Source organism: Rhagoletis zephyria, unplaced genomic scaffold (genome assembly GCF_001687245.7).
Source record: "Rhagoletis zephyria isolate East Lansing unplaced genomic scaffold, Rhagoletis_zephyria_1.1 Rzeph_scaffold_00257, whole genome shotgun sequence".
NCBI classification, from domain to species: domain Eukaryota; kingdom Metazoa; phylum Arthropoda; class Insecta; order Diptera; family Tephritidae; genus Rhagoletis; species Rhagoletis zephyria.
Window position 1 is genome coordinate 208,880 of NW_016157341.1, and position 12,664 is coordinate 221,543.

The 12,664-nt window shown below is 37.1% G+C and overlaps 1 protein-coding gene across 6 annotated transcripts in view; it reads left to right on the forward strand.

The window, feature by feature from the left end:
• The window catches only part of Vmat (Vesicular monoamine transporter), a 76,069-nt gene that overhangs the window by 59,236 nt on the left and 4,169 nt on the right, over window positions 1-12,664 (forward strand). For all 6 annotated transcript variants that reach the window (XM_017609806.1, XM_017609808.1, XM_017609805.1 and 3 more), the window contains one exon: window positions 11,710-11,880. In XM_017609806.1, the coding sequence (XP_017465295.1) occupies window positions 11,710-11,880 (171 nt within the window). The remainder of the gene's footprint in view (window positions 1-11,709; window positions 11,881-12,664) is intronic.

The following is a 12,664-nucleotide window of genomic DNA, read 5'->3' on the forward strand; positions in this document are numbered from 1 at the left end:
CGTTCGTCGCTCGAGCTTAAAATAATACAAAATTTTAGTAAATCATGCAAAATACACAAAATGCCTATGTTCGTCTCTGTATTTGCACCTGTCGGGACGTCTTTTCGTACAACAAATCTGCGGTATTTATTAACTAAATATTTCATATATACAATCACATTTTCTAATTACATACCTGTCCATTTTTCTTTTTACTAATTCAATTCTTCCACCACGATTTCAGTTAAATGCATTTTGAAACCAGCTAGGTATGTTCGCCTTTTGTTGATATACATAAAAAGGTGAATATTAATCCGTTCGAAAAGTAATGTAATAAAGTAAATAGTAAACCTCGTTTTGAAACCGTTTGGAAAGAATCTGATAATATAAAGATAACTAAGAAAAATAAAGCTAGAACTGAAATTTTCAACTTTCATTTGTTTTCTGCATAAAATATTTTATCAAAAATCTACCAAAATGGAAAAAAATTTACCTTTTTACCAAACGAAATTTTTTCTACCAATTTTGGTAATAATTTACCAAAGTGGTAACACTGATTGGCAGTAAGAGCTAGTACCGTCCGAAAACACTACAGTACAGATATATCAATAAACACGTGCGAAAGAAAAGGAACACATACGTTTATAAATAAACATGTACACAACACATATACAAAAACGGCACTCAAGTACACAATACTTGACAAAAACGGTACTAGACTGTCTCGCTTTGATTTCGAAATGCTTACACATTGAGAAGTTAGCTTACTACCAATATAGAAGTATTACATATATGCCTGCTGTGAATATATAAATTTATTCAAATGCAGTAATCTGTTAAAGTAAAATTTTCAGATGCTCATGAAAGGTATGAAGTTTTCGGCATAACCGAAGACAGCGCTGCTCTTACTTGTTTTTTTGTTGTTTTCTGTGCTTTAAATTCCTGCATTGGTTTCTTTCTTTATTGTGATTTTTTTGAACCAATCTTAAAAAAAAGCTGCTAGACATAATAGAAGAATGTGTGCACTATAATTTTAAACCAAATTTTCATGATTTGCTTTTGATGTTACAAATAGTCGTTTCAATCATTGCAAATGGGGAATTTATTTTTAGCAAAAATTTCAAAAACAGTAATTTTATTTACTTGTCGGGCAATATTTATTTTATAGAGATATACATTGGATCTTTGGCTAAAAACTTTTGTGGTAAAACTGTCCCCCTACGTATCCGTTCTTTGCTAGTTAAAGTCAAAGAATAAGCTCCTCCAAAAGGGATTTCCAGCAAAAGTGTTCATAAAGAGAATCGGTGCTCAAAAAATTAAAAAGCTATAGGTCTGACCTATGATTAGCTAAGAATTACGTAAATATCTGAGACCATCATCATCCATGATTCCAATAACTCAAATGCTTATAAAATTTTTTTTTTGCTTTTTAAAAAAATAAAAATATTTTAATCCGATTCGGCTTGCAGTTTCGACTTTTAAAACAGAATTTTGTTCAAAATTTTCATTCCTGTACCTATTTAGCTCGCTGTAATCTCAAATTTTTCAAACCAGTCGCAGAAGAAAGTATTAAAAATGAATTAAAAAATCTTAAATCGAAAAACGCTGATGACTTTACAGGTTCTAAAACAGCCAAGGGAATGAGAATGATGAATTCTTTTTGAAAACCTTTAGAAAACCCTGATGTTTGGATCGTAAGCGGTGTTTAAACAACGATATCGCCATTATGCTAGATTCTTCAAGTGAATATGGAAGTCAGCAGGATACATCCGACATTTTCCGCCCCGATACAATCCTCATTACTCTTTATTAAATACATTAGACCATACCACCTTATAAGCAAACCAAAAATAGTTCGCCGTACTCCCCTGAGTCTTATATTATTTCTGGATAGAATTAGGACAATCATGGCCATCTTATATGTAGAAATGTTAAGCCACTTAAAACGGCGTTAAGATGAAGGCTCTACGATGAGCAGAACCCGAGATATAACGATTTGAAGAAGTACATGATTAATCAGAAAAATCACGAAAATATCCAAACTTTGACAGATCATATCTCCGAAGAAAAAAATTAAAAAATTTCCTCGAATACGTGTTAGCTTGTATAGAAGCCATAAATTTTAAGCGAATCGAAAATGTGACACAAAATTTGGTATCCGATATGAAAAAGAATGGCTCATATACGAATTTTTTTATATGGTTCATAATATACACCCTCTGATAAAAGTTTGTGTACAGACATTTTTTTACAATAGATGTTTATATTTTAATAAAAAAAATCGTTAATTTTTTATAAAAATATAGTTTGTTTTTTTTAATATAAAATGTTAAATATACTTTACATAAGTTTTAAAATTTATCTAAAATTTAGAAAATTTTACCAATTTTCAACAAAATTTCAACCTTTTATGCAGTTTTAAGGCCCATTCGGGTTTGAAGTGGCTTTTTATTTTTATTTTTTGCTGGCGGTGTAACGCAAAGAGCACATTATTGTACTAAAATTGATTTTTTTTTTAATTTTGACTAAAAAGTTTGAAATTTTGCTGAAAATTTGCCAAAATTTTTTAAATTTCAGACAAACTTCGAAACCTATATTTAAGACTACGAATTGTAATTTATTTTAATTGAATAAAATGTAATACTTAAAAGCCATCTAAAAAATATCTCTTGTATGCTGCCCATGAGTCGCTAATCCGAAGGCCACAGACTCTATAAGCTTCCCTCAATCGTCTTTCTCAAATGTGACCTTTCATTTAGGCAGCCTCTGCAACCAAAGAGCCTTGCGTGTCTAAGTTGTAAGTAGCTATCGCTCAAAGCAAACAAAAAAAGATCCATAATGATACCGGTTTGGCCTGTAATCCAGCGCTGCCAATTTATTAAAACATATCAAAACACTACTTTATAAGCTTTGGGCATAAAATCTTAAGAGAAGAATGCATCATAGAAGCGACTCCAGAGCGGCGGTTTAATAAGTTCTTGTTAGCCTTGTGACCGACAGCAAAGCCAAACTTCGAAGCTTTTTTAAATCCTGATATGGATGTCTTTGCAATATTTTTGGGCATCAAACAAAGGAGATATAAGCCATTATCAGCCACTCTAATAAAATTTTGAGATCAGGTCTCACTTCCGAGTGGCTTTGCAAAATGTCCTATCTAGAACGAAATTTCTGCTAAGTCTTTTCGGAGGGGAAATTCCAAGATAGTTAGCCATGCAAGAGTGTTCGCTGTTATGCTAACTAAATTGCGCTGATACGAACATTCATTGGAATAAATTTCTCATGCTAAATACAAACGTTTTCGTGAGTTAACTCCATTACTTGTAAGTGAAATTTACATACGAAACGAACTTTTGCCACTTACAACTTAACTTACAGGAATTAATGAAAAAATTTAAAAATGTGCGTAGGAAAAGAGGGTTATGGGGGTTGCAAATCCCATATTGCTAAGTTCAGACTAGTTTTAGAGTACAGAGAGCGCTACAAAGCCACCGAAACTATTCTATGTATTTATGAAGGTCGTGGGCATCTAGTTAAGGTAATCTCAGAAAGCGGAATCTGGACGTGTCACTGAGTCAAGTTATATACTCCTATAAATCGGTTAGGTAAAACTATCAACCGGATGCAAGATCCCATCAATTTTCTTCGAAATCCACGTGCGCTTATTATGCCCACGTGGGTTTTAACAATTTTTCGCCTAATGGGAAAAGTCTATAGCCAGTATCGACGTTGAGTTGAGTAGTCGCTATGCTTTGCGTGTCTGAGACACTTTTACCACAAAAAATAACAAACGCTAACAATAGAACTGGTCTGTTGGTCGCTAAGGAGTAGTGAGTTCGCTGGAGCATAGGAGAGAGGGGAAGTGTAGTGGTAAACATAAGCGCAACCAGACAGGAATCACGCCGGCAACATAAGCAGATATGTTTAGCTGGCTGTTCTGCTTGGTAGCGGTTCAAGCAGGCGAAGTGCGGCCTGGCATTGGATTCAAAAGAAGAAGGAAATGACGAAGCAGTTGAAGACGAGCAGCATTTGATGTGTCACACTTTTTCATGTTGACGTTGCGACGTAGTGAGGCAGTTTGTTTGATGTGCAGGGTTGACAGGCTGTTTGCCGCTTGTTCGAATGCCTGCAGGACGAAAATTTTGTCTTGGAATTTTATTTGGCGCATGAACAATGTCAAAGGAATGGTGACAGTGAGACCGCCGGAATATTGTTAAATGTTTTAGTCGTTGCACGGAAGTCAATTTGAGTCGAACTCTTTGAAGAGAAAACGCTTACGAACTCTGTTAGCTCACAAGACAACGCGTGCAAAAGTTTTTTTTTTAGTTATTTTTTCCTTACATATTTGACAAAACTACTTAGCAAGTTAATGGGCACATGAATAATCATTATAATCATTGTATAAATTAAAAGTTTCAACATGGAAATGCTGAAAGCACCCACGATTTGGGAATCTGCCAGTCGTCCGCTTTTCGTGCGTTCCACTTGGTTGGAGGCGCCGAAAACAGGTCGCGCGGGTCCGCAACGTCACTTCATATTAGACTACGAGCCGAACCAGCGTCGTGTGTACTCAAAATCGGCTGTGAGCGGTAGCAGAAATAAGGCGCATGGTAAGGATTCATGCAAAAAACGAGACGAGCTACTATTTACAAATATCATTTACATTTCCAACTTATTCACAGCCGCTCTACAACATTCGTATTCATACGACTTCGCAAGCGATTGGCAAAATCATAGACAGTGCGGTTTTTCAGAAGACTCTACCACAGATTTGCTGCTAATAGTGCCAGCTAAAGTCGAACCATCACCGGCCACCACAGCGTTGACAATTTCAGCGCAACAAACGCAGCAGAAATTCACAGCAAAATCATTGACTGCCTCTTCTAAGACCCACCAAAAGCGTGCAACGCTCTTCTTTCGCAACCACGCGGTACGTCGTGGACCACTTCACGAACTTTACGAGCTGTATTCCCGTCACAGTTCACTCCAAGATCTACAATCGACACTTTCGCAAGCGAATTCGCACGCGGATGAGCGTTTGGCGGAGCGTGTGCTCAATTGGTTGGATTTGGCTGGAAAGCGTGTCGATACACAACAAGCTCAACCCATAGACACCATTGATATGGTGAAGCGCCCAAAAAAGTCGTACGTAAAGCTGATGCCATCGCAAGCGCCACCGGGGCCTAATGAAATTAGCAAAAAGGGAAAGCGCATTGCCAACACACAAACGCAAGCGTCTGCACCGCCGCCACCTGCTGTCCCATCACGTTCCCGTAAAAATATGCGCAACGCTACGAGTGGAATACGTGCGGAACAAACTCCTTGCGTTACCGCCACCGCCAACCAACCGGTTGCTCACTCGCGACCCTCAGACCCCGTTAAGCACATCACAATCATATTCGATCGTGAAGGCGTGCCCGTGCGTTTCAATCGCCCTGTGCGCAATATTGATTTATGTACGCTCAGCACCAGTCCGGCGACTGTACGTCGGCTAGCGGGACCGTTAGCATCTGCTCGCCTATACTCTGAGGCGGAAAAGTGTGTAGCCAATCAAGCACCACCAACAACAACAAAAGCTAAGCCTCCGAAACCGCGAACATCCGATATGGAATATGGCACATTTGGTACGAAAGCGTCACACAAGCGACCACACGATACGGGAGTCTTCGATGCCAAAAAACAGCTGCACATATTTATGCCGAGCCTGCCGAAGAAGGGTCTGTTAACGGCTGTAGGCCCGAATGTCAGTGGTTGCGGTAGTGTGGACGATACACTAAGTGGGCTGAGCAATACGTTTAGTGAACTTTGTAAAATTTAAGGCATAAGTAGTAGTGAATACCAAAGAGATGTGTGAAGGCTATGTTCAATAAAATGTGCGCCTAACAAAAGTCAAATTTTTGGAAGTTTTTTAAATGTAAAATTGAGAGCAGGTGAAAGAAAAACTGGCACGGTTAGCTTGGTTGATCAGAAAGACCATTAGTTGGTTATTTGTGTTAGCAAGAAAGTGGTTACCTGGGCTTAAACTCTAGTAATACTGCACTTTTTAGCGAGTTTTGGCAATTTGCTAGTCTTTTAGCCTTAAGCGTACTGGGCTAGGGACTGTCTCTTTAAGAGATACAAAAGATCTTTCGGGTCGCAGTGTCTCTTGTTCTGTTATACCCAAGCAGAAACTAACTAACTACTTAGTCTTTAAGTCTGCTATTTCCTTCAGTGAGGAGAAGAAAGTAGAAGCCAATGCTGCTGTGTCGTGATCTACCGAAAGCTGCACAGTGCACTGTAATAGAGAAGTATGATGTTGGCTGTACTGCAAGATTGCTTCGATTTAATTGCCATGTCCAATTCTGTACTTACATGTTTAAACAATGAAGCATGTAAGGCTGGAGCCGAGTGACTGGAAGTGCGTAATACCACCTCGTAGGACCAAGGTTCGATCCAAAAAAAAATTTTAGAAAAAACATCAAGACGCACCAAAAAATTGGAAGAGAAGCTCGGCCAAATACTTATACAATTGTGTAAACACCAAATATTTTTTATTTATTTAAACGCCATCTTAACCCTCTCTTCCACATTCATCCTCCATGTCCCACAGTTGTACCAAACTAGAATTTACTGTTCAAAATAGTCCTTGGCCTTCATTTTAAAGATTTAGAAGAGACATGTCGAGCCCGTTTTTTTAATTCTTATTTGTATATACAATTTTTCCGCACAAAGTGCAGAGAAAGTAGCAAAATTGTAAAAGAAAAAATTGAATTGTTGTATTTACAAACATTTTAAGTACGCATTTTGTATAGCCTATTAAATTTTATTAAAATAATGTGCAAGTTTCATGCGGTTAAGAAATCGAGATGATTTTTTTTTTGTTTTTTGCTAATATTTCGACCGCACTCCACGAATGTGGAAGAAAATACCTTGCACTGTCAGCAGAAAAATGTTAAAAATCGACGTACATTCTCAGCACTCTATTACACTAAAATTTAATGGGCTAAACTACATACCTAAAATTTTTGTAAAAATTTTAAAAAATATATATATACATAGATATAAATTTTTGTCAAATTTTTTTGAATCAAATCGACTGCAAAATGAAGGCTCTGTAGTCTTGACTAAAAATATCTTAATGGATAACTTATGGGCCTAAATATATAAAACGCGAAAGCGGAAGGGATTCAATATAAAATCGTACGCAATATGGATATGTTATTTTTGTTTCACCGGAGGCGTTGTATATTTCTAGGTACAGGCATTATTCATTTGGAGATTTTTAGCGATAGAAATTTAGCGTGGCGATTTCATTAATCTCACTGCTGGGTTAATTTGAACAGTATATTCCAGTTTGGCTCCACTGAGCGCCAATTAATTGTCCATAACAAGTCCTAGATATTTAAAAAATATTTTAGGAGTTTATTTCCTTAATATTTGGGTGAAGATCGGGCTGGAATCTTATACATACTTCCTTTTAAAAAGTAACAAGTCCGTATCCATAGAATTAATTTTGAGTCACACTTTTCTCATCCAGTTGTAAATATCTTTCAGTGCCCTTTCGGGTATTTCATATTTCACTCATAGAGTCAATCTGGCAGCCTTTGCTGCCGTCTTGGATAAGATTTTGTTTATCAAAGGGGATAGAGAAGCACCCTAAAAACTGTATGTACATAGGTAACACATACTTATTAGCTGTAACACTTAAAATAACCTGCAAAATATTTCACATGCATTAACTACATTCGCCCTGCATTTAATTGCATTTGTCGCAATTGGCACTTCAGAATCTAGGTAACAACTTGACTTAGCAAACCAGCATTTACAAGCAAAGCGAGTTAAGAGCTTGTAATGATTTTTAAAATTCCAACTTAATTTTTTTGGACCACTCTAATATACATGTACATTAGACTGCATCACTCCCCATACAAAAAAAAAAAACTGGGTACTGTTTTTCCACCGGAATCTATAAAATCTATTATATTTTAAGACTTTCATCGAAATATTTCGGAAAAAGATAACGATTTACGTGAGCTGGACCGATTTGAAAATACCTCCAAAATTTTAATTTTGTGTGAATAAAAACAGTATTTTTTGCAAAAAATCACCTTAGATAACAAAACAGTTTAAGCTTAAAAAAGTTGTATAAAAATATCAAAAAAAATCAACTGTTCTCTAACATTTTTCACAGATTGGTTTAAGAAAAACTTGAAAACTTATGAGATATCAATGAAAAGAGTTTTTCCCACTGTTTTTATATCTGTGCAAAACTCATTTAAGCACTTCTTTACGACACTACAGCAAAATTTTAAGTAAAAGAAGCATATTTCCGCGATTTGGCAAACTCTAAATTGATTTTACACCCATGGTTTCTTTGGTAAATTTGCTTAGAATTACACGTAGAATCCTCCTATGCTATACGCTTATAGTCGAAAAAATCCAACATACAAATTGACCCGCCCTAACATACATATTCTAACACATACATTCCTACACACAAACCCAGTGAAATTTATTTTGTATTTTATGACGAATTTTCAGCGCACCCTGTGAAGCACGAGAACCCATGGCATAGGGGCGCAAGCATAGCCAAAGTGAGTGAGCTACTAAATAACAAATTGAATTTCGTAAAAGTTTTTACAACGACCCACTTCCGGCGCCAGAGCACCTCGACAAGGCCATCAACATCGCATCTACGGCCACAAGCAACATAAAACGTCAGCAAGGGTTGCGTTGTAGCTGCCGACAGCTACTCATAACTTGTATAAATGGTTGTCTGGTGGACTAAACTGCAATAAACGACCACGTTGCGGAAATGTGGTTTATTTGATGAATGCATTTGTTGATGTATACTATGCAAGCGAGTTGCTTCAAAGTGAGCCTACGACTGCTTTTATATGCATATACATACATATGTGCCTATTTATGTATATAAATAGAATGTACTTTCCGGCTGCCGTGTTAAGTTGCATCAGCACTGTTTAGCGAAATAACACCTAATTGCTTACAAACACGTGACCAATTTTGGAGTGCAAATAGACATCCGCAATAGGGGGTTAAGAATATATCCACAGACTCGCAGTAAGGCATGCTTGTCTAATAAGTTCAGTTACCCGTACATAGAAGTATATACCCATTGCACTCGTTGGTCCCGGTATGCAGTTACAGTTGCACGGCTATACTCAATGCCGACGCTTGAGTCCTCGATCGCGCCCTTAGGGCAACGTGAGCAATCCATGTGCAAGATGCGGTAACCAATCCATGTTGAGCCTTGGGTAGCGGCAGAAAGAGAGCGAGCTTCGTTGGGGCAACCCCCCGCCTTATTCGGTTTAAGGTCTTACTGAAGTCCGTAGAGTCTGTTCACCAGTAGGTGCGGCTGCAAGCGGGTGTTTGTTTGGAGCAAGCTGCTCCCTATATAAACGTGTATTCGGTTAAGAAACCACCACCCTCTCAACAATGGGTTTGGGACCCGCCACGTAAGAACCCCTTCCAGTAAAGACAAATAACAAAGCCTTGGATGGGACCTCCCATTTTGATGACGACCACGGAAAACGTTTAAAGAACTATGATATGAAGGCATGCACCTGTAAATTCAGGACCCTTAATGGTAAAGGTGCCTCTGCCCAGCTTTTTGATGTCCTCGTAAGGACCATGCTGACATCACCGCCATCAAAAAAATGCATTGGCCAACGCAAGGAAAGAAACGTCTACTACAGGTGTCATGTAAAGGGGCGCAAATTCGGTGCTGGATTTGTGGTGGAGAGAGACTTCGTCCCCGAGTACTGTCGCGCACCCCGGTGAACGATCATGTAGCCACAATACGCATCAAGGCGAGGTTATTCAAAATCTCCTTCACTTCGCAGGGAATATATTAAAACTGCGTCTTTAGTTTTTCACTCTGACGTCAGGACTTTTTTCAAAGGACCTTGATAAGGATATGATTAATTAAAAAAATTATTTAAAAAAGATCAATGCAATGTAGAATAACAATATGGGTACCAAATGAGACAGGAAATTGTGTAGAATTTAGAACAATAAATTTTTTTGGTTTACAAGGACGAATAGGTATTGAAAATGCGCTTTTAATAAATTTTATCTTTTTAAGTTAATTAAGTTTGCAAGACAAAATTCGATGATGAGGCCGTGTGTATATTAGTCCTCAAAAAATTTTTTTTTTTTTTCAAAAATAAATATTGCAAATTTTCAAGGATATTTAAGGATAGAATTTGTAAAGAACATTTTCCATACCCATTCGTCCTAATGCACCAAAGCATTTATTCTGTTATGATTCTACAGAATTTTTTCTTTTATATGATACCCTTATTGTTATTCTACATTGCACCGAATTTTTGAAATAATTTTTTGAATTAGTCATATTTCTTAAAATCTCCAAGTCCTTAAAAGAAATCCTGACGTCAGGGAGAAAAACCAAGTACGCAGTTTGACTATAATTTATCCATAGTTTCGCAAACATATTCAGTTTTTTGTGTGTAAAATTTTCTGCCGCACGGTGTTATGGATCCGTATACCGGTTTTCCAGAACAGGTAATTTTTCCAAGAAATTTTAATTTTTATAAAAAAAAATTTAAACTTTAAGAAGGAAAAAAACAAATCTTTTGTATTTTTTTTATTTGTATTAAAGCCTGTTCTTTTACAAAAAAAAATAAAAAATCAAGCTGCTAATCATGAAAATCGATGGATTAATAAACAAGTTGTGAATGTAAAATGAAAACTGCACTAATTTTTTATATGAAATAGGAGCAGGAAATAATGTTACTCATGTACGCCATATCGTACACGAGCCTACTCGTACATACTCGCACATGGCGTATGAGTAACATTTTCCATGTTAAAGTTTGATATTTTTTTTTCATTCGCAATGCAAACTCAAACTGAAATTATTTTGGGAATATTGCCTGATCTAGAAAAACAGCATACTGATCCATAATGTAGGACCCAAAGTTAAGCTTATGTGTCTCGGATTTTTTTTTTTGTTATTCTTGCGTCCCTACAATGTTATTTCTATTACAGTTGGCAGCTTTTAACTAATTACTTAGTTCACGATGTATTAATCCTTTCTTGAAACTATAAGGTAAAAATGTCTGCATAATTCGATTTCCAATAGCGTTATTCAAAGTGCTAATTTATGTAGAGGTATATACGAGTACATGCATATGTTTTTCAAAAGTTTTAAATTACAAAAAAGAAACTCAAGAAAAACCACTAAAAGTAATTAACTACTCTTGTATACGCTCGCCGTCACCTCAATCACTATGCGTTTGGCCTAATTCAATTTGACTTCACTGAAATTGCCTTCGTCTACGCAAGGCACTCAAATTGCAGTACAGAACAATACCCAACAAACGTTGTGGCTTAGACGGTCATCCGCTAGAGCGACAACCAACAACAAACAAAAAAAGTAAAACAAGCGAAACAAGCGAAAAAATCTGTGGTAGCAGCAACACTGCAATTAATTTACAACTTGTCTATACAATTAAAATGGCCCTTAATAGCTTTTAAACGCATTAAAACCATCAACGTGCCAAGCGACTAAACTTCAGCCGCCTTACTTAATTGCTTGCAAATTGTTAAAAGTGTGCACACGCGCAGAGCAACAACAACAAAAACAAAACACACACACACACACACACCATAATGCTAACTTAATTGACAACATCCTGTAAGGCGACATTTAACGTTTTCTCTTCTAATTCGCATTCTTCTTTTTCTCACCTCTGCGCTTCCTCTTTTCAGTTCCTATAATACCTGAGTTCCTGTACGACATACGCCATCCGGATGCACCGCTCGATAGTTACCCGCGTACGCCACTCACCACGCACACACCACCGCCACCTACCCAATCACCCTGCGGCCCGAATGGTGAGGCATTGCCAACAGCGGAGGTTGTAACGATGAGTCCAGAAGGTAAGCATTTCTTGGGTATAAAAAAAGAGTAAGCAATCGTTTTTTTTTGCTAAGTTGCGAGTATATAAATGTAAATATGTTAAAAATGCTGTGAGATTGACGTAATTTTTAGCAAAAAACCGGGATAGGAGTACATTTAGTTTGGGCAGGAGATATGTCGATCGTGGAGTTAAAGATTAATTCCCAAAAAGACTTAACAAAACTCTGAATGAAAGCTCCAACCAAAAGGAGGACCTCTGTTTGGTTTCCACCTTGCCAGGTATAAATAAATATCTTTGTCTGAGAGTAAGGACTACAAAATCTCAATCCGAACTGTGTTACTAAACTAGATAATTAATAATCCAGATCAATCTAGAGCGTAAACGGTGCAGTGTACTCAGAAATAAGTTATTGAGCTTAGAAAAATACGTTCTCTCGACGGTAACTGCTCGCCTTCGAAAGCAAACATTTTGGTTGACTAACGATCTATCCATATTATCAGCTTTGGAAAACACCCAACCCGTACTGAGCATAGGGTCAAATAAAACTGAGGCGAATGGTCTGGGTTACGCGTCGTACTAAACTAAGTACAAAACTCAGAAAATACATTAGCTCGACTAAGATGTTGGACAAATATATCCAGGATGCCCTTTAAACCTAGAAGGAGCAGGGATACTCAGACCCAGAACCCAAATGACTTTTCCTATGCGGATCCTAATTTTAATAGGATAATCTGGCGTAGCTTAAGGTTCTCTTATCATATGAAATCAAATAATCATTATCATAAGCCATTTATCGTGTATGG